The sequence below is a fragment of the Tauraco erythrolophus genome, chromosome 4 (assembly GCF_009769465.1).
Source record: "Tauraco erythrolophus isolate bTauEry1 chromosome 4, bTauEry1.pri, whole genome shotgun sequence".
In the NCBI taxonomy this organism is placed as follows: Eukaryota; Metazoa; Chordata; class Aves; order Musophagiformes; family Musophagidae; genus Tauraco; species Tauraco erythrolophus.
Window position 1 is genome coordinate 53,748,659 of NC_141468.1, and position 22,486 is coordinate 53,771,144.

General features: G+C 39.6%; 1 protein-coding gene across 1 annotated transcript; it reads left to right on the top strand.

Annotated features, from left to right (window-relative positions):
• Nucleotides 1-947: 947 nt before the first annotated feature.
• Nucleotides 948-18,097, top strand: METAP2 (methionyl aminopeptidase 2). Its single transcript, XM_086610924.1, has 11 exons — nt 948-1,128; nt 1,950-2,051; nt 5,173-5,238; nt 5,592-5,694; nt 10,296-10,457; nt 12,187-12,368; nt 12,453-12,547; nt 12,634-12,730; nt 13,239-13,342; nt 15,956-16,071; nt 17,308-18,097. The coding sequence occupies exons 1-11, from the start codon at nt 948-950 to the stop codon at nt 17,558-17,560; spliced, it is 1,461 nt and encodes a 486-aa protein (XP_086467050.1). The 3' UTR covers nt 17,561-18,097.
• The last annotated feature ends 4,389 nt before the right edge of the window (nt 18,098-22,486 follow it).

Sequence of the window (22,486 nt, forward strand, 5' to 3'; positions counted from 1 at the left end):
GGTAGTGGTGGAAAATGGCACAAGGCAGCACGCTTTACCACGTATTAGAATCTTTTCTTTTTTCCTTCATGGGACTTGGAATTTCGAGTCTTTTTTTCTTACATTATTTTCCTTCTGTACAAGTTCTCTCTCATGTGACTTGTTTTAATTTGTTCAGTGTTCACCAGGTGTAAAATCTCAACAATCCTAAATGCTATAAAACTTTTCATGGCAGCTGTTCCTCCTGGGAAAGGACTACTTTGTTTTAGCAAGATTTTCTGGTTTTTGTTTTATTTCCCCAAGAAGATACTTGCTGAGGAAGACAACCGAAGCCTCTACTGTTAGCCCTCAGCCTGCACTTTTGAAACCCTCCTTTGGAACGGCTACTGGCTTGTCATCTTATCCCACTGACCCTTTCCAAACTGAAAACCAATTACGTGAAGGTCGTTTGTGTCGCCCGACCAGTTGAATTGGACTACTCCCATTCCAGCCCTCTGGAAAACGCAGGAGACCAAAAACGGCCTTTCAAACCCAGGGGCACACACTCCCCCTAAAAAGCACTTACACACGCGCACGTCTGTGGCGCCCACAAACAGGGAGAACGAAACGAGCGGGCACGGGACGGGACGGGGGCTGAGGACAACGACGGCACCGGCAGCCGGCGGTGCCCCGCGCCGCGGGCCGGTGCCCCGGCTGCAGGCTGCGGAGTTCGGCGGGGCCGCGGCACAGCCCCACTAGCGGCAGCTGCCGGCCAGGGCCAGGGCGGGCGGCGGGACGGCCTAGGGCAGCGCAGCGGCCGACCGGCACTGCGCCATCTTTTCACGGGCTGCGCGCGTGCGCGCGCGCGGGGAGTCCTCCAGCCATCCCGGCGTGCCCCGCGCTCGCCATAGAGCGGAGGGCCGGCCTCGCCACTCTCTCTCTCCTCTCTCGCTCGCGCCGTGCCTGGGAGGCGGCGCGGCCGCAGCGACATGGCGGGCGCGGGGCAGGCGGGCACCGCTGCCGCCGAGGCGGAGAAGCACCTCAACGGCGAGCTGCCGCCGGAGCTGGAGGACAAGGACGGCGCGGAGGGCGGCGCGGCGGGACTCGGCGCGGAGGATGGTGCCAAGAAGAAGCGCAAGAAGAAGAAGAAGGGCAAAACGGGCCCCGCGGGTAGGGGCCGCGCCGCGCCGGGACCGTCCGCTGACAGGCCGGTGGGGCGGCCTGAGGGGCCGCGACCGGGCAGTCCGGGCCTCGTACGCGGCCCGGGCTGCTGCGGGTGGCCACAGGGTCCTGCCGTGCGAGACGCGGGCAGGGCGATGGGCGCCGCCGAGGCCACCGTCCGGCCTGTGGCGGCTGAGGGGCCTCCCCTCGGCGAGGAGCGGGCCGGCGGGTGCCGGGAGGGTGCTGCTGCCGGTCAGCACCGGAGAAGCTGGGGCGGGGGAAGTTCTCCCTGCTTCGGTGCGCGCTGGAGAAGCCACCCGTTCCCTTATCCCCTCCTATGCCCTGAGGGGGCAAAGGCGTAAGACTGCTGCCGTAAAAGTCATCTTGCATTACGGAGTCTCTGTACCCCTCCCAAGCTTTCTGAGAGAGCCGGAGCAAGTCTGGGCAAATAGTGTAAAGGAACTACTGTTTCGGTTTGTTTTAGCAGGCTAGCAGTGAGTGATGATCATGCGGTGCGTTTATAATTATCTACTTCACGCCCCTGTTATCTCACAAGAGCAGGCTGCTGCTATGGCAAGAATTAGTTACCCTGACAGAAAAAAAAGTAATCAGAAGTGTCTGGATAATGCTACCTGTATACGCAAGTTTGAGTACCAGTACCTGTCACTGTAGTGCCCTACAATCTTACACATTGGGTCTGCTTTGGCGGGGGGGGGGAAGCAACATGCTCTTGTATCTATAGGATGATATTTCTATAAAGTTTTGGGGCTGTTGTTTACTAATGTGGAGCTATCCTTTTACTGCAAGTTATACTTTAATTTTACAAACAGGACAAGAAACAGATAAAGAAATGGAAGGTACTCTTGATGATGTAGCAAAACAATTGGATAAACAAGCACTGGAGGAGAAAGAAAAAGATGATGATGATGAAGGCAAGTGTAACTTATCTTTTCTCTTAACATTTCCAATTTCAACTTCTTCCTAGACTCCCATTTTAACAAACCTTTACAGATGCCTTTTGGATTTGTTTGGTTTGGGTTTTTTCCACTCGGGAGACCTGAGATGCAACTATGTATACTTTTTACTTTTTTGGCAACAATTTAGCTATCACAGGTGCAAACATATAAAAAATAACAGAGATAACAGCTTTGTTAAAGCTTCTTGTTTTCAAGGATCTAATTACTGCAGGGAAACGTTTAGCTTAAGATAAAGTAAGCTATAAATCGTTCTCACTTGCATTATCATGATCAGTATAAATTTTTATGTTCCAAATTATGTCTCTTATTCTTGGCTTAGAACAAAAAGTACAGGCAAAATTTTAAGGGAGCATTTTAATTAATAGAAGGTCGTAGAGTCTTTACTAGTGACTTGAATCCTGTTCACCTGTAATCCTAATTTTTCGTTAAAGCTGAACTGGCGAAAGATTAATACACAAGCAAGGCATACAACTTGTGTGTTGGTTGTGCTTTGCAGCTGATGTGCTAAGCAAGTGCCTTGGATGTGTCCAGCATTGAAATTCAGGCTGGATGTATCTGGTCTGTAGGAAAGTCAGATAAAAATGCTGTCTTTGCCTTGTTCTGATGAGTGGTTCTCAATAGAAAGGGACATTTAAGAAAATATATTTCTCAAGTTAGCAATTTAGTTTCTTTCTTGTGAATTAGCATTTAAAGTTGGTTCGGCACCTTAAAATGGTTCTTACTGTTCTGCTTAGAAACCTTCTTAGTTGACTATTGCTGGAATTCATCATTCCAGAATTTAATTTAATATATTATATACAGGAGTTTAAAAAAAATGAAATAAGACTGCTGGGATATATAAAATTACAAATAAATTTATCTTTGGACATTACTAATCTATATATAGCATCCAGTTTTATGAAATTACTTTCTGTAGAAGTGTATTCTGGTGGATTATTTATTTTACACTATGTTTCAGGTGATGAAGTTGAAAGATAATTAATACAACACATACTTTGCCATCGTTGCAACTAAGTGAGAAGTATTGAGGATAGTGAAAACTTTATACAATGAAAAAAATTTTTTGAAAATTATTACAATAGTTATAGTTTCATCTCAGTAGAAATAACACTGTTAGTTGCAGATCGTGTTTTTATGCTTTTTACAGTATTAGCAATTAGTACTGCAGTATTAGAAAGTATTAAAAAATATTACTTGGATTTGTTTTTAGAAAAACAATATTTTTGCAGAAAAATAAAAATTGTTGTAAGGTGTTTTTTTTTTTTGAAGGCAGCTGTGTGTTCTTGCTTGTACTGGTTCTTGCTACTTGTATTGTTTCAGAGATGTTGCTTAAGACATGGTGCTGCATTAGATTAAAATCAATAAAGCACCTACCCCCTCCCCTTTTTGTTTTTCCCCTTGATAAGCCCATAACTGGGCTTCAGAGCTGAGACTGTGTGCCTTTTGAAATCTTGGAGAGATTAGGAACTATTCTTCAGATTTCCAATGGAGTTGTTAGAACATGCTGATAGATAACATTTTTGCATTATATTAGGCTAAGTTATTAAACAGCTGTAGCAAAATGGCCGAAGTTTGGGCCCTGGTTTTGCAAAGATCTTAAATTGCTTTTCTGGTGAAAGTATTTTTTCATTATCAGCTAAATAACCTGAAGACAAACAGGGTATTGGTCAGATGCAGTAGTTATGTTTCTGGCAGCACAGCCAGCCTGCAGCAGTCTTCAAGGACGTGAAAGCAGAGGCCCGCTTAGTTTGGCTTGCAGTTGGCAGATTCACGTGCAGTGATGTATGAAAAAGCCACAATAAGCAGATAGCAACAGTGACAACATTTAAGAAATGCTGCACTTTTTTGCAGTTTAGGCCTAGCTTTTAAAAGGAAAAAAAAAATTGCTTGGTGAATGAACTGGAGTCACATTTAATTCATTTCTTGATGAATGATTTGAGCACAGCTCAAGGTCAAGAGGAATGTGGCAAAGTTACTACATTTTAAAGAAATTTATATGCGCTGTTAAGGATTTTCAGCTGCCTATGAAATATAGATTGATGGAGAATCTGATAGGCTGGACTACGTTGTTGTTGTTACAAAGTATTCATACTTACAATTTTTTACAAAAATTTATATTAAGATACTTAATGCCAAAATGAGCTGGGGAGGGGCAGAGGTGACACATTACTGAAACTTGCCCCAGCTGCAGGATTACAGCAGTCACTACGGCATAAAAATGTGTATGACACTGACCATCACGAGAAGATTGAAATCAATTTTACTTTTCACTTTAGACAAAAATAAGTGTTCTAAATGTAGATGACTAGTACTTACCCATTTTGTAATGAACTTGTGGTTAGGTCCAGAAGGTTAGTTAGATGGTGTCACATTAGAGGAATGCTTCATTGTGTAGGAAGTAACTAAGCATTAGATGTAGCCCCATGTGAGGTCCATGCACGGGTTTATCGTTACCTCCCAAATGTGACTGTAACATGATGTGGCCGATTCTTGGTGCTTACACACTGTGCTCTCCAAAAACCTCCCGCTGGTACATCCCACACACAGTGGTTTTGCTTCGTGCTGGTTGTGACTTTGCTTCTTATCTCCAGATTAAACTCATCCCGACCTAAGTGCTGTCATCTCTACTTGTTTGGGTTTTTTTTCTTTCCAGATGCATTAAGTTCCTTTAGCTGAAGCGTCAGAAGATGGGTTTGAAGCAGTGCTTCCTATCTTTTTGTTAGCTGTTGTGTCTGATATATTCTCTCTCATGCCTTCTCTCCACCCCAGGCATCTTTTTGGGTGAATTAAGAATTAAGGAATTTGAAGTAAGACTTCCTGAGCTGCTTTGTTTTTGTCTGTTTGGTGATATGTTTATGTCATCAACTTCAGAAAGTATTTTCTTAGGTCTGTGTTTGGTGTAGGGACTGAAAACGCTAATGATTTGGTGGCAGCTTCTAGTTGTTTTCTTTTAATCCATTAAATTCTTCTCTGAAAGAAGTGTTTCTGGGTAGTCCAGATGGTTTTGTGTCTCCTTCAAAATTCTTTGGTTCTTTAAGGTTATTTTATGTTCACCTGAGCACTTTCTTTCCTGTAGATGGAGAAGGCGAAGGAGATGGAGCAACAGGAAAAAAGAAGAAGAAGAAGAAAAAGAAGAAAGGACGTAGGTATCAAGCATAAAAATAAAGATAGACTGCATGAATATTTGGATAAGCATATGTAAGTGCTGTTCTTGGCAGTTGAAACAAATTTTGGGGTTCTGTTTGGTAGGTTCTGTTTTTTGTAGGTTAAGCCTGGCTGAATTTTGTTCTCTCTGGTACCTCTGAATGCCACCTTGAGCATTGGCCAAATAAAGTCATACAAGGGCATTGCAATAAGGTGTTTTCTTGGTAGAAGCTCAGATTCTAGTAAGGAGATCTTAAATAACTTGTGCCGTTTAACTTTTATGGTTCAAGTAAGATACTTAGTATTTCCCATCTATCATATGTAAAAACTTTCTTAAATTTTACTCAACAGCTAAGGTCCAGACAGATCCACCTTCCATTCCAATATGTGATCTATTTCCCAGCAACATATTCCCAAAGGGAGAAGAATGTGAATACCCACCAACGCAAGATGGGTGAGTGTTTTAAGCTTAAAAAATAAATGCTGTCATCTGGATGTGCTGAATTGCAAAACTGTTGATGTGCAACTAAATGGACAAAGTGAGTTGTAATGCCTGGGTTTTTTTTAATTTTTTAAACTGGATCATCTAAGAATTTAATGAATGGAAGTCTTCAGGCCAGAAATGTTCCTCCTTCCCTACCCTTTTAATTAAGGTATAGCCCCTATGAACAGAATTGCTATGAGGCAGGGGACCTTGAGACTCGGGGGACCAATACAATTTCAGTAGGCAGCTTTCAATAAAAATATGATCTGAATTAGAACTGAGTGAAGGTTTAAAATTTAGGGAGATGAGACACTGTTATGCAGCAGTTTTGGAGGCATCTAGATGTCAACTTGTTATTTTTATTTATTTTTTGGTAGAGATATGTCAATCTCAGAGTAGGAGACAGTTTAGTTTAAAAGCCTGAGTGGTATATTCTGCACTTTGCTTCTCTTTGTTTGTATGAATATATAGTTATTATAACCTAAACTGTTTTAAAATTCATAGTGATGTAGAAATAATGTGCAATTTTACTAAACGAGCAACAGCTTCCAGTGGTTTACTGGAATGGAGATCTGCATCCGTTTGTTTTCATAGGGTACTACTATTTCCTTATGCTTTGTTAGGAACTAGGATATGCAAGCTTGACTGAGCTTCCTGAATTTTCCTACATGAAGTGTTGTGGAAGGTCATGTTTCACTCATATGGGTGGAGGGGGTGGAATCAGCTTGAACTGCATGTAAATCTGAATGTATTCTGGAAACTTCCCAGGAAATTTTGAATCAAAACTCTAAAAAAAAAAAAAAAAAAAAAAAAACCAAAAACGAAAGAGGGACAGGAGTAGATAAATACTTATATTTCTGAAAGTATTGTTTAGTTTTCAGTGACTTTTTTTTTCCAGAATCAAATTACTGTTAATCAAATAACATTTATTGGTTGTTTAAAGTCAATGCCTGTTTCTCATGGAGTGTCGACAACATAGTTAAGAGTCTAGTACATCCTATAAATTATATTCAGATATTCACAGATAATACGGTTTCATTTTTATGAGATTAAAATTTTGTTTTGAGGAAGCCTTTTCTTATTGTTAATGACTTCAATTTGATAACAGGGTGTGCTCATATTTACTTACAAATGACTGCCTTGTTTGTATGCACAATATTAGCATGTTAATGAAGGACTTTCACAGGGTGGTCCTGACTGGCTGATCCAGGAGTGATTCTTTCATGCTTAAGAGTTAAAGTGTTTGTCTGTATATGCATATGCCGAGTTCAGAAGGACATGGTTTAAGCAAGCTAGAAAGTTAGATTATAAACATCTTAAGCATGTTCATAGTTTATTAACAAATGACATACCATTTTTACACCTCTGTTACCTATCCAGCTGTTGAAGATGGAATGTTTTACGCTGTTTGCTACTATTAATTCGAATAGAAGAAAAAAAAAAAAACACAAAACACAACAACAAAACCAAACCACCTTTTCTAACAATTTAGGTGGGGCATCTTTTCTGTACCAAGAGTATTCTGCCATGCGAGAAGAATACTCTTCTAAGGAACCTGAAGTAGTTTCTTTATATTTGCTTAAGCAAATTATATATGCTTAGATTTTGTTCCTAACTTAAATATTTAAATCTTGTGATACTACTTTAGTATTTCCTAACATAAACAGCCACTTAAATTAGTAGCTGACACGAATGCTAGGATATTTCCTAATCTGAATAATAGTTTAATTTTATATATTGGTAAAGCATTTTTGTGCTACTTCTCTTATTCGTGCTGAGGTCAGTAGGGTTTTGTCGGATTTTTTTTTTTTTTTGAAAAAGAGTTGCACTTCTATTCTTGACTCCTGATGTCACATGCTTTCTAGAGTTACCTCTCATCAACCTAGAATTGCATATTTTGTGTGGGAGGTTGAACTAGAAGTGGGTATCGTTCTGTTTTCAGGGGAAAAATAGCAGAGAATCAATTCTTACATAGACAACAGACTTAACAGTTTTGATATTTTTGTATCTTGGGTATTTAATTCCGTTTGAAGACTTGTGCTTTTTGTTGAAGACACTCAAATATGAAATGATGCTACAGGGAGGGTGGAAAAGCTATAAGCAGTATTTCATAATACACTGATTTTGTTAAAGTGGAATTAAGGAATTCTTGTCCCTGCATGCTTGTTTCTGCCCCTGTGCCGTTATCTGCATTAAAATAATTTAGGGGAATTATTTTCTGGAATTCTTATCTTTGATCACTAGAATCTGCACAGCACAATCTTATAAAGATTTGTAATAGTAAAAGCTGGGAGCTGTGAACTGGAGTGAAAATACGGAAACAAATGGCTTGTAGCAAGAGGTAAACTTCTTAAGCTGGCTTATGTGGTAGCCAGGACATTAGGAAACTGTCCTCGGAAAAGCTTGTTAGCTCATGTACTTGTCAGAGGACTTGATGTTTGATGTGAGACCTTTACCTAATCAATGGATTTTTCACATATCCTGAAGTGCTTAGGCCCAAGCAGGATTTCTTTCCTGAGCTCCCAGGTGGCAGTGGTGCAGCTTTGGCAACAAAATGCTTTAGGTCTGATGCAGTATTTTTAAATGTAGAGGCTATTTTGTTGTCCACTTGTCTTGCATGGAGTGACTGTATGCTGAAATACAGTAGGATAGAGCAAGGACGGCTTCCCGCCACTTTGCTGGAGTTTGCACTTAAGTCCATGACTGATGGCAGAGCAGCTGCCCAGACTCTGTCGACAGCTCTTGCTACCAGAGGGTGTTCCCTGCTGGAACCCAGAGCAGTCTGAAAGGATCCTTGAGTCCCTCTTCCCACTGTTTTTTCTGCAGTACATCTTTTCTGTTTTCTTATGCCATGACTGCTGTGCTGGAAGTAGTCCAGTTTTCAAGGGGCTCAGGTGTTGCAGCCTGTTGCTTGCCCTTTTTTTTTTTGTGTGTGTGTGGAATTTACCTGTGTTAAGGCAAATTCTAAGGGTAGCGTGCATGATGCTTGCTCTTGGAGCAAGAAAACTGCTCAGAAATGTAAGCACGGGATTTCTTCTTTGCCCTATTGTTACTTTATTTGAAAAGGCTCAGTAAGTTCAAGGGAAACAAACAAAAGGGTCTCAAAATATTTAGAACCTCTGGTCATCCTGAGAAAGATTTTTAAGGAATAGACTGTTATCCTTCTTTATCTTTTCAACTCTGCTTTAGGATTGCAGGCCTCTCAATAGCATATAAATACACAGTTTAAAATGCAGTAAAATTGCAGGGCGTAGTCTCTTGGCTCCCTCATACCTGTTTTTTTGGCTGTGAGGGAAGCAGAGTGGAGCCAAGATACATGTCCATGAAACAGGTAAGTAGCTACACTCTGAATTTCAAAAAGTAATCCTTTAACTCTGCATATTCAGTTGTTTGCTTAGAATCAGCTCATTTACATAAAGGTAAAAGTTAATTTCTAAATTTGGAAACTTTGGTGTAGTACAGCATCTTTCATCTGTCTTGTCCATCATCCCTGTTCTTTTATGACCCACCTACCAGGATGTGCTGCATAGCACATACTGAGTTCTTTATCACTAGGGTTTTTTGTGTCATTACAGGGCTTCAGCTTTACCATTTGAAGGGTATCTCTACTTCGTAGTCAGAAGAGTAGTCTTTTAATTAAATTCTGGAAGTTGCTGGAGTGCTTAAATGACTTTTGTTTTGGTTTTTGTTTTCTTGGAACCTCAGTTGTATGATTTCTTGCATAATAAAAAAAGATATTCAAAATTAATCTTCTATTTAGTCTTGTGTTGAAAATTATTCTTGCATTTGTTGTATGAACCTACCAAAGAGCCAAAATTACTGGTATTCTCATGGAACGCATGTTAATTTGCCATCCAACGAATTTAGGAAGTAACTTCCTGGCCTGTGTCATAGTTACTGTGCACTGTATCAGGTGCTCGGTATCCCTAAGTATTCTGAAGATGGGCGAAGGTAGTGCTGGAACTGCAGGCTCTTAAATTTTGAAGGAGCTTATTGTCTCTGTGTCAGTAACGGTTTCTGGGCCAAGTAGTTACACCACAGTGCTGAGATCCTTCTCCATGCAGGAGGAGCACTGTCTGAGTAAGATTGTGCAAAAAATAAACTTTTTGCATAAGCAGAGCATGTTGCAGTGATTTGCCCTGCTAAGCTGAAGGTACAATTGGAGGCCTTGGTATGAATTTTATGTGCCAGTTCTGTGTTTTTGAAAAGTATTATACATCCTTCAAGCACACTGCTTCTGTGGCCTTTTGGGAGGGTTGGGAGGTACGGCTTTGGAAAATGTAAAGGGAATAAAGTGGTTCGTGGTCTAACTGAGTTAGATTTCAGTGTACATATAATTTATTTATTTTTTCTCCAATGTCGCTGCCTTTCACAGGTGCCAGTCTGTGGTGCTGATAGATTTTTTTATAGGCTTCCTTTATTCTGAAAATTGTATAAATCAAAGTCTTTTCCATTACACAGGGGAGTGGAGGCCTGGCTAGTTAATAAACACTTTGCAGACTTTAGACAGAAGTTCTAATGACTACTGTGATTTTAGTAACTTTTCATGACACGCTTTATTTATTTTGAAGGCGAACTGCTGCTTGGAGAACAACTAGTGAAGAAAAGAAAGCACTAGACCAAGCCAGTGAGGAAATCTGGAATGATTTTCGGGAGGCTGCAGAGGCACACAGACAAGTGAGGAAATATGTTATGAGCTGGATAAAACCTGGAATGACAATGATAGAAATCTGGTGAGGATACAGATCTTCTCAAAGGCCTCTGCTGTAGATTTTTCTTCTTTCTCCAGAGCGGGAGGGATTTAGTCTCAATTTTGGGTGCTTAATTGACTGTGTTGGGGGGATTTCCATTTGAAGCACGCAACCAATATGCCCAATTATTTTCTTTAAGTTTCCTCTTATGGCATATTCTTAGCTTATGCAGCTTTACAGGGCCTGGGATCATAATGAATTTCAAACAAAGCTTTCAGTTATGGCTCACTTATTTGGAGCACATGCTTGATTTTAATGTTCTGTGCCCTTGCTGCTCTGCACGTAAGTTCTGCAAGCAGGGCTGGGCGAAGCAGCAATCGTGGTAGTAAGCATCCTGGCTTTTGCCAAAATTGTCAGTGAAACGCTCTGTGGACAAGCAATGCACGTGCTGTCTTGAGGCTGGGAGTGAGGGAAGAAGCATAAAACCAGCATGACTCTGTACTCAGTCTAGGGCAGGAGGTTTTAGGCTATATTTAGTCTTCACTGACTGATGTTTTTGGAGAAATATAACGTTTCTTTGTGTTATTCTCAGTTGACAAGAAATAACTGAGCAAATAGATTAAGATAAACATGAGTTTGATTAAATTTAAAGAAATAATTACCCTCAACTGATTCTTGTGACTCTTCCAACTATTCCTTTTTCTATCCTCCAGTCTATCTAGAGTAAATGTCTGCTGTCCAAGTACTGCACAGATCCAGGACAATTTAGCTTCCAAAATCAGATGCTTTCAGCCTGGTATGACTGAGGACTGTGCTGACAAGGGTAGGATAGTAAGAAAGCTAATCAGAGCTGATCCCCAAGGTAACTGCAAGGATAACGGAAATAAATAACATACCATCAGGGAAAGTGGAAGACAGACAGCTGCCTTAATAATCACTAGTCTGGCTGAAACAAATCTGTCATATTGAATTACACAGTTTGACTGTTATAAGCAATGATTTTCTCAAAACATGACTTTTCTTCCTGAAGTACCTCAGGCTGTGGGGACTTGCCTACTAAAATAAGCTCTCCTTTTTCCAGATTGCTCTGAGTGAATAGCTTTATTAGATAAAATCAGAGTACGGTGTACTAATGTGAGCTGCAGTTTACATCATTCACTGCCACTATAAGAGTATGCACTGGTCGACATGTATCTATAGCTTTCCAGTAGCTAACAGCGTGAGAGTAGACAAAAACCAAGAGCAAATGCTAATCTCATAAAGTTTTATTTTATCACAGTTACCGCTTAAATTAAAAAAATATTATCCTTCTTTAATTAGGATTTTTTTTTAGTAAATGAGAGAACTATACTATTGCTTTTTTTTTTTATTTTAAATCCCAATAATTGTAAAGAATGCATTTAATTTACCTAAACTTTAGTTGTATAACCTCTGCTGCTCTGGAAGAATGGGTTAAATGTAGCTTGTAAAGGATGGATGTTTTAACTTTAGAGTAGAAATACTAGCCAAGTACTTAGTTTTGCCCAAGAAAGGGTAGAAGAAACACCACCAAGAACTGAAGACCATTTTGTTTTACTTATGTTTTCCAGTCCAGAGTGTCCTTCTATTTAGCCTACAAGTCATTTAAAATTTCAAATTAAAAAATTAAAACACTTTCTTGAACGTTTTCCTGAGGTTTTGTTTTTACATTGATTTATTTGAAGTCATTATAAGAAATATTAATGACAACCGTTATGTTCTTTTTTTCTTCTCCCTCCCCTCTGCCTTTTAGTGAAAAATTAGAAGATTGCTCACGTAAGCTGATAAAGGAGAATGGTTTAAATGCAGGACTTGCATTTCCTACTGGGTGCTCTCTGAATAATTGTGCTGCCCACTACACTCCCAATGCTGGAGATCCAACAGTCCTGCAGTACGATGATATTTGCAAAATAGATTTTGGGACACACATTAGTGGTTAGTTTTCATTTATTAATTAAAACTTTGAGAACGTTCTTCAGCGCAAAGACTGTGAAGCTAATTAACTTCTGCTGATTTCAGGTCGTATTATTGACTGTGCTTTTACAGTCACATTCAATCCAAAATATGACAGACTGTTACAAGCTGTAAAGGATGCCACAAATACTGGAATAAAGGTATGATCATTATGTAAGTCATTTACCAAGTCTTTTACAGCAAACTTTGCAGTTATTTTCCATTTATATTTGCGCTTTATTTTCAGTGTGCTGGGATAGATGTACGTCTCTGTGATGTGGGGGAGGCCATACAAGAAGTTATGGAGTCTTATGAGGTTGAAATTGATGGCAAAACATACCAAGGCAAGTTCTTTTCTTTTTATAAGGATAGCTGTTCTTCAAGTGTGTGTCTTTGTACAAATACTGATTTATTCGTATCGTATTGAAAAGACCTCCGGACGAGAAGCGTGGTAAGAGTGACTTGCATAAAAACGTGTTTCTGGTTGGCTTGCCGTTCCTCCGGAGGAATGTCCTTAGCTTATCCTTCCAAGTATTGTATCTTTAACAGATAAGACAAAGGCTGAAAAACTTTCAACACGAACAAATCATTTAATACCTGCTGTTTGACTGAAAAGCTTCTGTTAGTATTGGAGTTGCTAGTCTTTAATAATGAAGTTTTGATATAGCATACAAAACTAACTTGTGTCTTGGCTGGAATTTGTACAATATGTGTGGATAGTTTTGTGTTTAGTTCCTCTGCGATACGACGAGTCACTACTGTACTTTCAATATGAGCTAACAAACCAGATTGCCTTAAAAAGTTTTACATTTGTTAGGTAATTACCTGTAATATTAATGTTTTCTTCAAAAGTGAAACCAATTCGCAATTTGAATGGACACTCGATTGGGCCATATAGGATACATGCTGGAAAAACAGTGCCCATTGTGAAAGGAGGAGAAGCCACAAGAATGGAGGTAAATGGAGTTCTTAAATATTTCCGTTAAGTTTCCCCAACTGTGACTGCAAGAATAATATTTCCTATGCAATCCTAATGAATCACAGAACGTTAGGGATTGGAAGGGACCTCAAAGGATCATGTAGTCCCATCCCCCTGCTGGAGCAGGACCACCCAGATCAGATCACACAAGACTAATGTGACTAATAATCACATACTACTAATGGTTAGTATTTGTGATCCTGGTAGGTGATAGCAGCAGAGGAAGAATTTTCATGTACTTTGTAGTGTTCCTGTAAAGGAGTGATCGCTCCTGTTTCATCTCTGTGGCTTCTCCTTTTAGTCCTGGAATGTTCTGCTATCTAATGCTTTCTGAAACTGAGGCCTTGGAACTCTGCTATTTGAGGGGTGTGAGCGGGGGGCAACCAACAAAGAAAAAACCCCACCAAACAACAAAACCAACCCCACCTTGAAATCTGAATGGCCTTAGAGATGCCTACAGAAACTCTTGCGTATTTATTTCGTAATGTATATGCATTACTTAAATGCAGTGTTGTAATGTTGCACTTAGGAGCAGGAAAAAGGACAAGAGTTCAGATTTTGGAGTGAACTTGAAGGACTAGATTTTTCCAGGAGGGTGTTTAGACTTACCAGTCGTTCACACTTTTCTTGTTTGTTCACTCTGTAATTAAAAAGACAAAATAACAATCTTTTCTTGTTCAGGTAATTCTTGAGAAATATTTCTGTAGAGTTGTAGCTTTTGATGACTTTTTGCAAGTACAGTTAGATATGGTATCTTTCTTGAAAAGCTTCCAGTGCAGTTTTTCTTTGCAGATACAAAAGAATTAACCATATTTCTAGTTGGCGTGAGAGGCTAGATGAAAGATGTTGTCTGAATAGCAGTTTGGAGCAGGGGAAGAGAAAGTGCTGCACATGATGTGGCAAACTATACTGATTGGAAAGGCAGTGTTAAAATATATAACCTGAGATGTAGCCACCATTTTGATGTAAGCTTGTGTGCTAACAAGATAAGAAGGCCTATTTAAAAGATTGGCAATGAGATAAGAAGCTTTTAATTTCATTCTAAGCCTGATAACTGATCAGCAATGATCGCTAGTAAGCCTATCAGAGTAAATAAGATTGTAAGAGTTGAACAGGGACAGGTGTGGTCTGAACAGGATTGGTTTTTGAGGTAAGCTCACTCTCATCACCCAAAACTTGTGTCATAATTGTTGATCTCCTTGTTAACCATGCAAGCAAAAAGACAAAGTTTTAACTATTGTCTTGTCTATAGGAGTGTGCAAAGGATTAGAGAGTATTGGAAGACAGAAAAAGCTTGTGTGCCCTTCTTGTTTTAGCTTAGTCAAATGGTTAGGTCTTGTATATCATCCATCATCAGTGTATTACTAGTATAAAACTTAAGTGTTCTTTAAGCAAATCTTACTTAAAGATTTCAGAGCTTTGAGATGGTTTTAATTGAATATCCAGACACTGGGGAGAAGACATTTTTTAATTTCTTCAGCCGCTGTAGGTTACTTAGGACACAATCCTGCATCATTAAAGACAGCGAGTTTTGCCAATGAAGGATGTGGAGTGTAGCCAAGCTCTTGCTGTACTGTGCTAATTATAGTACCAAACTGCAATCCAATGAGTTTTTTGTGATGGAGAGAAATGGAGCCTCTGATGATCCTTATTCTGAAAAAGTGGGTGTAAAGTGAATTTTTTGTTGTGGCATTGTGTGAGGGTGTTTGTGGCTTTGTGTTTTGCTTTTTTAAATTAAATCAGTCGAATATTAGGGGCATCTTTAAGAGTTTGTCTTGAATTTGAAGTCTGTGTTACTGCTTTTCACATGGCTTCTTGGTTTTGGATTGTGACTTTTGAAGTAGCTTAATAAACTGAAAAACCCAGCTCCTGCTGTCTGTTAGTGTTTGATGCCCGTTAAGTCCCTTTCACAGTCCTACCGTTAAGGATATGTGAATGCACTTGGCAGAAATGAGTTTATATAATGGCATTTCAGTATGTTCTTGGCTGGAATTTTGATAATGCCCTTGCAGATATATATCACCTTCATTTCTTGAAGAAATTCATCTTGTGGAGTGGAAATGAGCAGGTAAGGGTTTATACTAGCAGCTATTACCAGAAAATTCTTGCAGAAATTGGGCAGAAAGTTCTTCAGCGCAGTCTTTGTAATCAACATCTATTTGCTGTGTCTAAACTATACATTTCCTAGGACTTCGATCTGAATAGCAACAGAGAATTACTTGCAGTTAGCAAATATTTTGCAGCAGAATGTAGTTTCCTAGCTATGTTAGATGTATGCTTTGACAATGCTTTAACTGCCATGACTTTGAGAAATTGTGACTAGAAACATACTGGTATTTATGACTTGAAACAAATAAAATGGTACTAACATAAATAGATGATGATTTGGAGATGTCTGTAACTTTACTGTGTGAAATCTCCATATTGAATTTTTCTCTTGGAAGTTGAACATTGGTTTGGTGATTGAATCCATTCACATTTAATTATTTGCATTCAGAAGTTGTTATACTGAGATAATTATATCAGAATGGCCCAATGTCACTTATTTTGATATTGCAACATGTTCCCTTTTTTCTTTTTCTTTTCTTAGGAAGGTGAAGTATATGCTATAGAAACCTTCGGTAGCACAGGAAAAGGTGTTGTTCATGATGATATGGAGTGTTCTCATTATATGAAGAATTTTGATGTTGGGCACGTGCCAATAAGGTCGGATTTTTGTTGGTGTTTTTTGTTGGTATATTGTGCGAGAGCTCCCACCCTCTTAGGGCTCAAATTTGGTATAATACAGGTTCTTCAGTAATTAATGAGGCTGCCAGGACTCAAAGGGTGGTGTTAGCAATGCTCCAATTTTAAATCTGGAACAATATGGAATTATTCCAAAGAATCTGGAAGTGGAGAAAGTACCTGGTTATGTCTTCAGAAATCTGGATTGTTTTTTAACTTCCTATCAATAGTAAATTTTTATAATTAATAATATATAGATTATGTTTGCATATTAGTCTGCATATTAAATGCATATATACATTTTTTAAAAATCAACATTTGCATCGTGGTTATGTGCCGCAATATTTATCTTAGTCCTGTTCCCAGAATATATCAAGCTATTCATGTCATCTGTTTTGTTTGTTAATATTTTATGATTTTTAAGTTCTTGTTTCAGCTTATTGCTGTAAAATGAAATAACTTATTAATTTTCAGTTTTCACTGGGATTGCAGTTTGACATTTCTAGGCGTGCAACATGTTTTCTGAAGGGAAGGCTATCATGGTTAGAAACATAACAGGCAGACATCGTTTTCCAGATATTTTGTCTCCGTAGAACAATCTAGTAATATGAAAAAGGCGAGGAGGGGGGGATAATTAGCCTATGGGTTGGAAAGGAGCTGCTTATGTTTGGAAGTAAGTTTATTTCTTAGCAAATCTAAAAATCTCTAATTTTTATTCATATATATTGTAAGAAATATGAATAAAAAGCTTACTGAGTATTTGACTTCAGGAGCAAAACATCGGAGTTCTTAACCACCAGTCTTAAATTACTTCAGATTATTAACCACTTTGAATCAGGAAGAATGATGTTTTTCTTTATAAAATGAATCATCCTTTTGTTTAAGAGAGTGGTTCCTGTCGCTGCGTTTAGTTTTCCTTGGGCAGTTAGATGCAGATATGTTCACAATCTAACTTCCTCTTTTGCAAACGGATGGCCAGTGTGTTTGGCAGCATTCAGATTTGTTTTGAAGGGTGTCTTTTGTGCAGGAGGAAAATGCACTTTCTTTTGTGAACAGAAGACCTGACTGATGTAGAAAGATAGTTTCCAAGAGTGGGCAGTCTTAAAATACCTTGAAATCTAACCCTTTTCCTAATTGGTGTGTTTTATTTCTGAGGTGAATGCTTGCTGGTGATACCTCTTTCTTCTCAAACATGTTCTTTTTTTTTTTTTGCTTCAGGCTTCCAAGAGCAAAACACTTGCTAAACGTTATCAATGAAAACTTTGGTACTCTTGCCTTCTGCCGCAGATGGCTGGATCGCCTGGGAGAGAGTAAATACCTAATGGCGTTGAAGAACCTGTGCGATCTGGGAATAGTGGATCCGTATCCTCCCTTATGCGACATTAAAGGCTCTTACACGGCACAGTTCGAGCACACTATACTCTTGCGCCCAACGTGCAAGGAGGTTGTCAGCAGAGGAGATGACTACTAAACTCAAAGCCACCTCAGCACCTTTATACTCTAGGCTTTGTTGGAACATACTATACCAGAATTAATTTGCAACATATTGTCTGTTTTAACAGTGGACTGATGTAATACTTTCCACATTTGGAAAGGAAGGAATTTAATCAAAGGCAAGTCTTCTAATGTAACTAACAAGGAAAAAGCTTTCAGGCCTTTAGAAGTATTTCAAAAGTTACTTATTTTTTCTGTTCAGGGAAATACGTGCTATAAAGCTCAATTTTTAGTTTGGAATGAGTTATACATTTTGTTTTGAACATTTATGATAAAAGATGCTTTTCAAATATTTATATTACCATATTCCTACTTGAATGCTTTGAATGACTACACCTGATTTCTGCACCCAAGTCCTCTATGATATTGCCTTTTAAACTTCCTGGAATCCATTTTGTAAAAAATAAAGACAAATTTTCAGATCTAAAAATATATATACTTTTTAGAAGTCTGGTTACGATTCTGGTCAGGAGTCTGCTGGGAAACCGGTGTATTAAATATTTTACAAACTTGATTTGCCATTTCTTGTCTTGAAACTGGACCTGGCTCGCCCTTAATATGAAACTTTGCCTTTTAGTGCTTATTTAAATAGTCTTGTTGGTGCTGGGATACAGGGCAAGAAGTCATCAGCTCTTTTCAGGACAGAAAGGGACTTCAGTGGAGATGCATGGTGTGGTTTGGTTTTGAGAGTGCCGGTCTTGGGCTTAGACTTTATCTGTATTTGGAACATGTCAGATGCATTTTGTGGTCTCTGTTGCTGTTACCAGCAACATGCAACTTCAGGCTGAAGTCAACTGTGACTGTTAGTATGTATCCCTTTATATTCTTTGCCATTGGTACGCCCTTTTAACAGGGAGTAAAATTTTCCTTTGTGCAATTCCCTATCTCCTTCAAGTACACATTGGATTGGACAAGTTGTGGGGACAATGAAAACATCGATTTATTTTGGAGTGTTGAGAGTTCTTCCATACAGGCAAACTAGTCTGTAGTATTTGATGTTTTCTTGATGTAAGGAGTCGTTATCTGCCTTCCCACTGCAGCGAATCTGACCGGTGAATCTCATTTCTGAAGGTGAATTAAATCCCATGGCTCTTCAGGCCGAGATGCAGTATATCTTCCCAGTGCTGTGTATTTACCTCAGGACTTGCATATCAAAATTTTACGTAGTTACTGGTAACAAAACCAGCTTCTTTAATAGATCAATGACAGTGCCTTAAACTGCTTAGGAAGCAGAGACACCTCACCTGCTCCTTTATAGTGACAGCATGTGCTGATTTATAGAGGAGTTCATATTAATTTAGAAATATCAGTTCTTTCCCCTGCTGTCTTTGGGTAAAAGGTGCCGTTTGACCTTTAAAACTCTGGTGTGTGAGCTGCACTTTAGAGGGGAGCAGCGTCGGGTACCCCGCCTACAGTTTGAAAACGAGACATCAGTGGTGGTTCTTTTTCCTGTTTGTAAGTTTAAACTTAGTACTGCTTGTAGAAATGGATTTAATGAGATACTGAAATGTGTATTTCTGTTGTTGATGTTTGAGATTCTTGGCATCCCAGCAATGAATTTTAAGCAATTTGTCCAGCTGTGTGGGCACATGTGTTTCAGGTTCCAAACAAAGAGTAGCTGGTGTATGCGCTTGTGCATTGCAAAGCAAAGACTGGCGCTTGAAGGATCTGTGATGAACAGGGCAGAATTAACGGTTTCCAGCTCACTTACCCTATTTTGGGAACAAGCCTGGTTACTACAAATTCTGCTAGGAACAAGACAAATCTGCTTTGATTCTCAGCCTCTTACCCACAGACTTTTCTCTCTAGAAAGAGAGAAGTAGTAGCTCAGAGATCTTTGGTGCTGTTCCTACAGCTTCAGGCTTTTATCTTCACTTCAAGAACACGTAGTATTACAGATCGATGACTTGTTTTCCTCCGTTTGTCCTTTCTTTTACCTGAACATGATAGGAAGATCCAGACTAGCAGAGCTACTTTGGACTATGACCTGGTCTTTTAACTTTTTAATTTACTGTCCATTAGCCAATTCACATATGGAAGCTTGATAATCATGCATAAATTGTAGAGGAAATGCCTCAGAAAAATATTTGCAGAACATGAGGATTATTTGTTGCCATTAAATTTAACTGGGTTTGTCTGGTTATGTGCTTCCAGTGCTGCTGACCATCCTGCGTTTGCACCTGTCAGTGTGGAAGGCAAGCCCCATTTCCACCTCCTTGCACCTCGCATTTAAAAATAATAATAAAAAAAAATCCTCTGCTGCCTTCATGCTCTTTAGGCTGCCTTTTCATATTGCTGGCAGTGCAGTTGCAAAGTCCTGGCCATGCTGTCTGATAACTGAACCGTACTGTTGTCACCTGACAAAATCAAAAGCTTATCAAAGATGTTTGAGCCAGATATTGAAGTGTGCCTTCCTCAAATACCCAGACAATGGGGATCATCTTGTTTCTCAAGTACATGCAGCACCAGAAATGGTCATAGTTTTTGTAGAGAGTATGTTTATTAGAAGGGCCAAAGTAGAGAGTCCAGAAGCTACTCCACAGAGTTTTTCCTTCATGCAGACCTTGAGACACACATGTCATTAGAGAATGTACAGTTGGACCTCATATGATCTGTCCTTTTGATGAAGGTATGGCCTAAGATTTTCCTAACTGGGAGACTAATCTTAGACTCAAACAACGTGTTTCTCCTCTTAGATGTGCGGTTTGGGTTTGATTTGGATTTTTTTTCCCCTGCTTTTTGATTACCTGCTTGAATAAGTCTTCAACCTAAATAAGCCTGTCTGTTAGTTTCATGGAGCCTTGTACAATTTTTCTGACTGTAAAATAGCAAAGTTACTTTGTCCTGTGTTTAACTGTGTTAGCAGCGCTCCTAAGGAGCAGGATGAGGCAGAAACTTGACTGCAGCTTGCAGAAGCAAAGCGAACTTGACTTTGTCCCAAAACAAAAAGCCCTGTTGCTTTAGAGTTTCAGTGAAAGCCTCTATCTAGCAGCTGCCAAGAAAGCGACCGCCTGCAGCAAGCGGCGAGTGCTGGAGCTGCCCTGGCGCTTTCCCCCGGGCAGCGTGTCCCTCGGCTGGGGCGGGGGACTGGTGTTGAACGCCTTCCATGGACTGGGACTGGGACAGGAGAAATGGGGCTGGTGGATATAAGTGCTGCCAGCCATGAAGTGGAAGTCTTGCATACGGTGATGGGTTTGGTTATCTTTGTTTCTCAAAGCTGCTGCGGCATGGATATTTTGTAGAAAACAAAATAAATGTGTTAAAACTAGAAGGGCTTTCCTTTTAAAGGATAGATTTTACTGCTTTTACTTGAGTCGGAGGTAGTATTATCCAAAGCTGCAGGTCTCCTGTTGAAAAATGTCAGCTTGTGTATCGATGGTAGTTTTCTTTGGAGTTTTCCACTTCACATTTGTTTTGGCTTTAAAAATACCACCGTAACAGAGCAGGGTTTTTCCTTTTTAGTGGCAAACTTTATTAAAAAGAGAAATAAACTCAGTGCCAAGCAGCAACGGTAAGCTATATCCCTAGGGACGTACTCTTTGACTTCAGACTCTAGCTTGTGAAATAACAAAGCAGTAGTAGCACTAGCTGCATGGAAGCTGCTGAGCAGCAACTTGGCTTGCAAGGGAGCAGGTGTTTTCAGGGTGAATGTGACCGTAATTTTCGAGGCCGAAACAGGGCATCTGGGGAGGGAGGCAAAGTTGCTGTTAGATGAGAAAACTGCTGTTGCATCTTCCAACTTCATTGTGTCATGTTACCTTCAGTATATCAAAATAACATGTATATTACATTAAAAGTACAAAACCAGGGCAAGAATGGTATCAAGGAAACTTAATGATGTGATGTGTAAACATGAGTGGAATTTGTTCATTTGATTTTTACGGGTAGTGTTTGGAGGTAGAGGAACTTTGCCAAATCCTACTTACTTCAAATATTTTTCTTTCAGGAAGGAAGAAGGGAGTTAGGCTTTTATAGTTAATCATTTGCCAGGATTTTGCACTTCCAACTTGTTGGTACTCGCATTCTGTGCAACATCAATCAGATGTCCAGAAGCAAAGGCAGGCAGTGTGTGTTCTTATATCCATTCACAGAATAATGTTTCTGCCAAATGGTTTTATGAAGGTGTGTTTAGAGATAAAGACTGTGTAACTTGAGAAAAGCATAGCATGCTTTGAAGCAGGATGTTATTTTTATATGAATTTTTTCTATAGAATATTTTTTTTCTACAAGGAATCAAAAGGCAGTTATGTTTTTATAATTGGAAATGTTTGAGTACTTTTAAAGTAAAAGAAAAAAAATAATTAAGACAACTGTGCTGTGACTCTTTCAAGATTTTTGTAGCAAAAATTGATTTGTGTTTTTGCCATGACAGCCCACTGACTCCTAACTCAGGTCCAAAGTTGTAGAGCCTTTAGCTTTGCTTTTATACTAATGCTGATTTCTCCTTTTGCACAGCTATACTGCTTAAAAAATAATAGATTAAATAAACAGCCAGCCTACATAGACTGGTGTGAGGATGGTCTAGCACTGGCACAGGCTGCCCAGAGAGGCTGTGGTGTCTCCATCCTTGGTGCTATTGAAAACCTGACTGCAGGCAGCCCTGAGCAACCTGTTCTATCTGGTTGACCCCGTTTGGAGCCGCGTTGGACTCTGCAATCTCCAGAGGCCCATTCTGCTATCAACAATTTTGTGCACTCTCCTTTAATGTACTTGGTAGGCAAATAGTTCCAGCACAGTACTACTTCCCTTGTGCATGTGGGGAAAAACAATCCAGCCTCTCTCCTGAAGGACTGAGGAAGGGAGTCAGCAAGTGATCTCAAAAACAGACATAAAACTGTAATTACATTTCTATGTTGAGCAGCAGTGTGTGTGCATGTTCACGCTGTGGTTGGCTGCGAAATTA

Bases quoted from the DNA above. Each gene is read 5' to 3' on its own strand.
- METAP2 (XM_086610924.1), top strand. From the start codon at position 948: ATGGCGGGCGCGGGGCAGGCGGGCACCGCTGCCGCCGAGGCGGAGAAG. The intron at 1,129-1,949 runs GTAGGGGCCGCG...TTTTACAAACAG, and splicing joins GGGCAAAACGGGCCCCGCGG to GACAAGAAACAGATAAAGAA. The intron at 12,731-13,238 runs GCAAGTTCTTTT...TTTCTTCAAAAG, and splicing joins TGATGGCAAAACATACCAAG to TGAAACCAATTCGCAATTTG.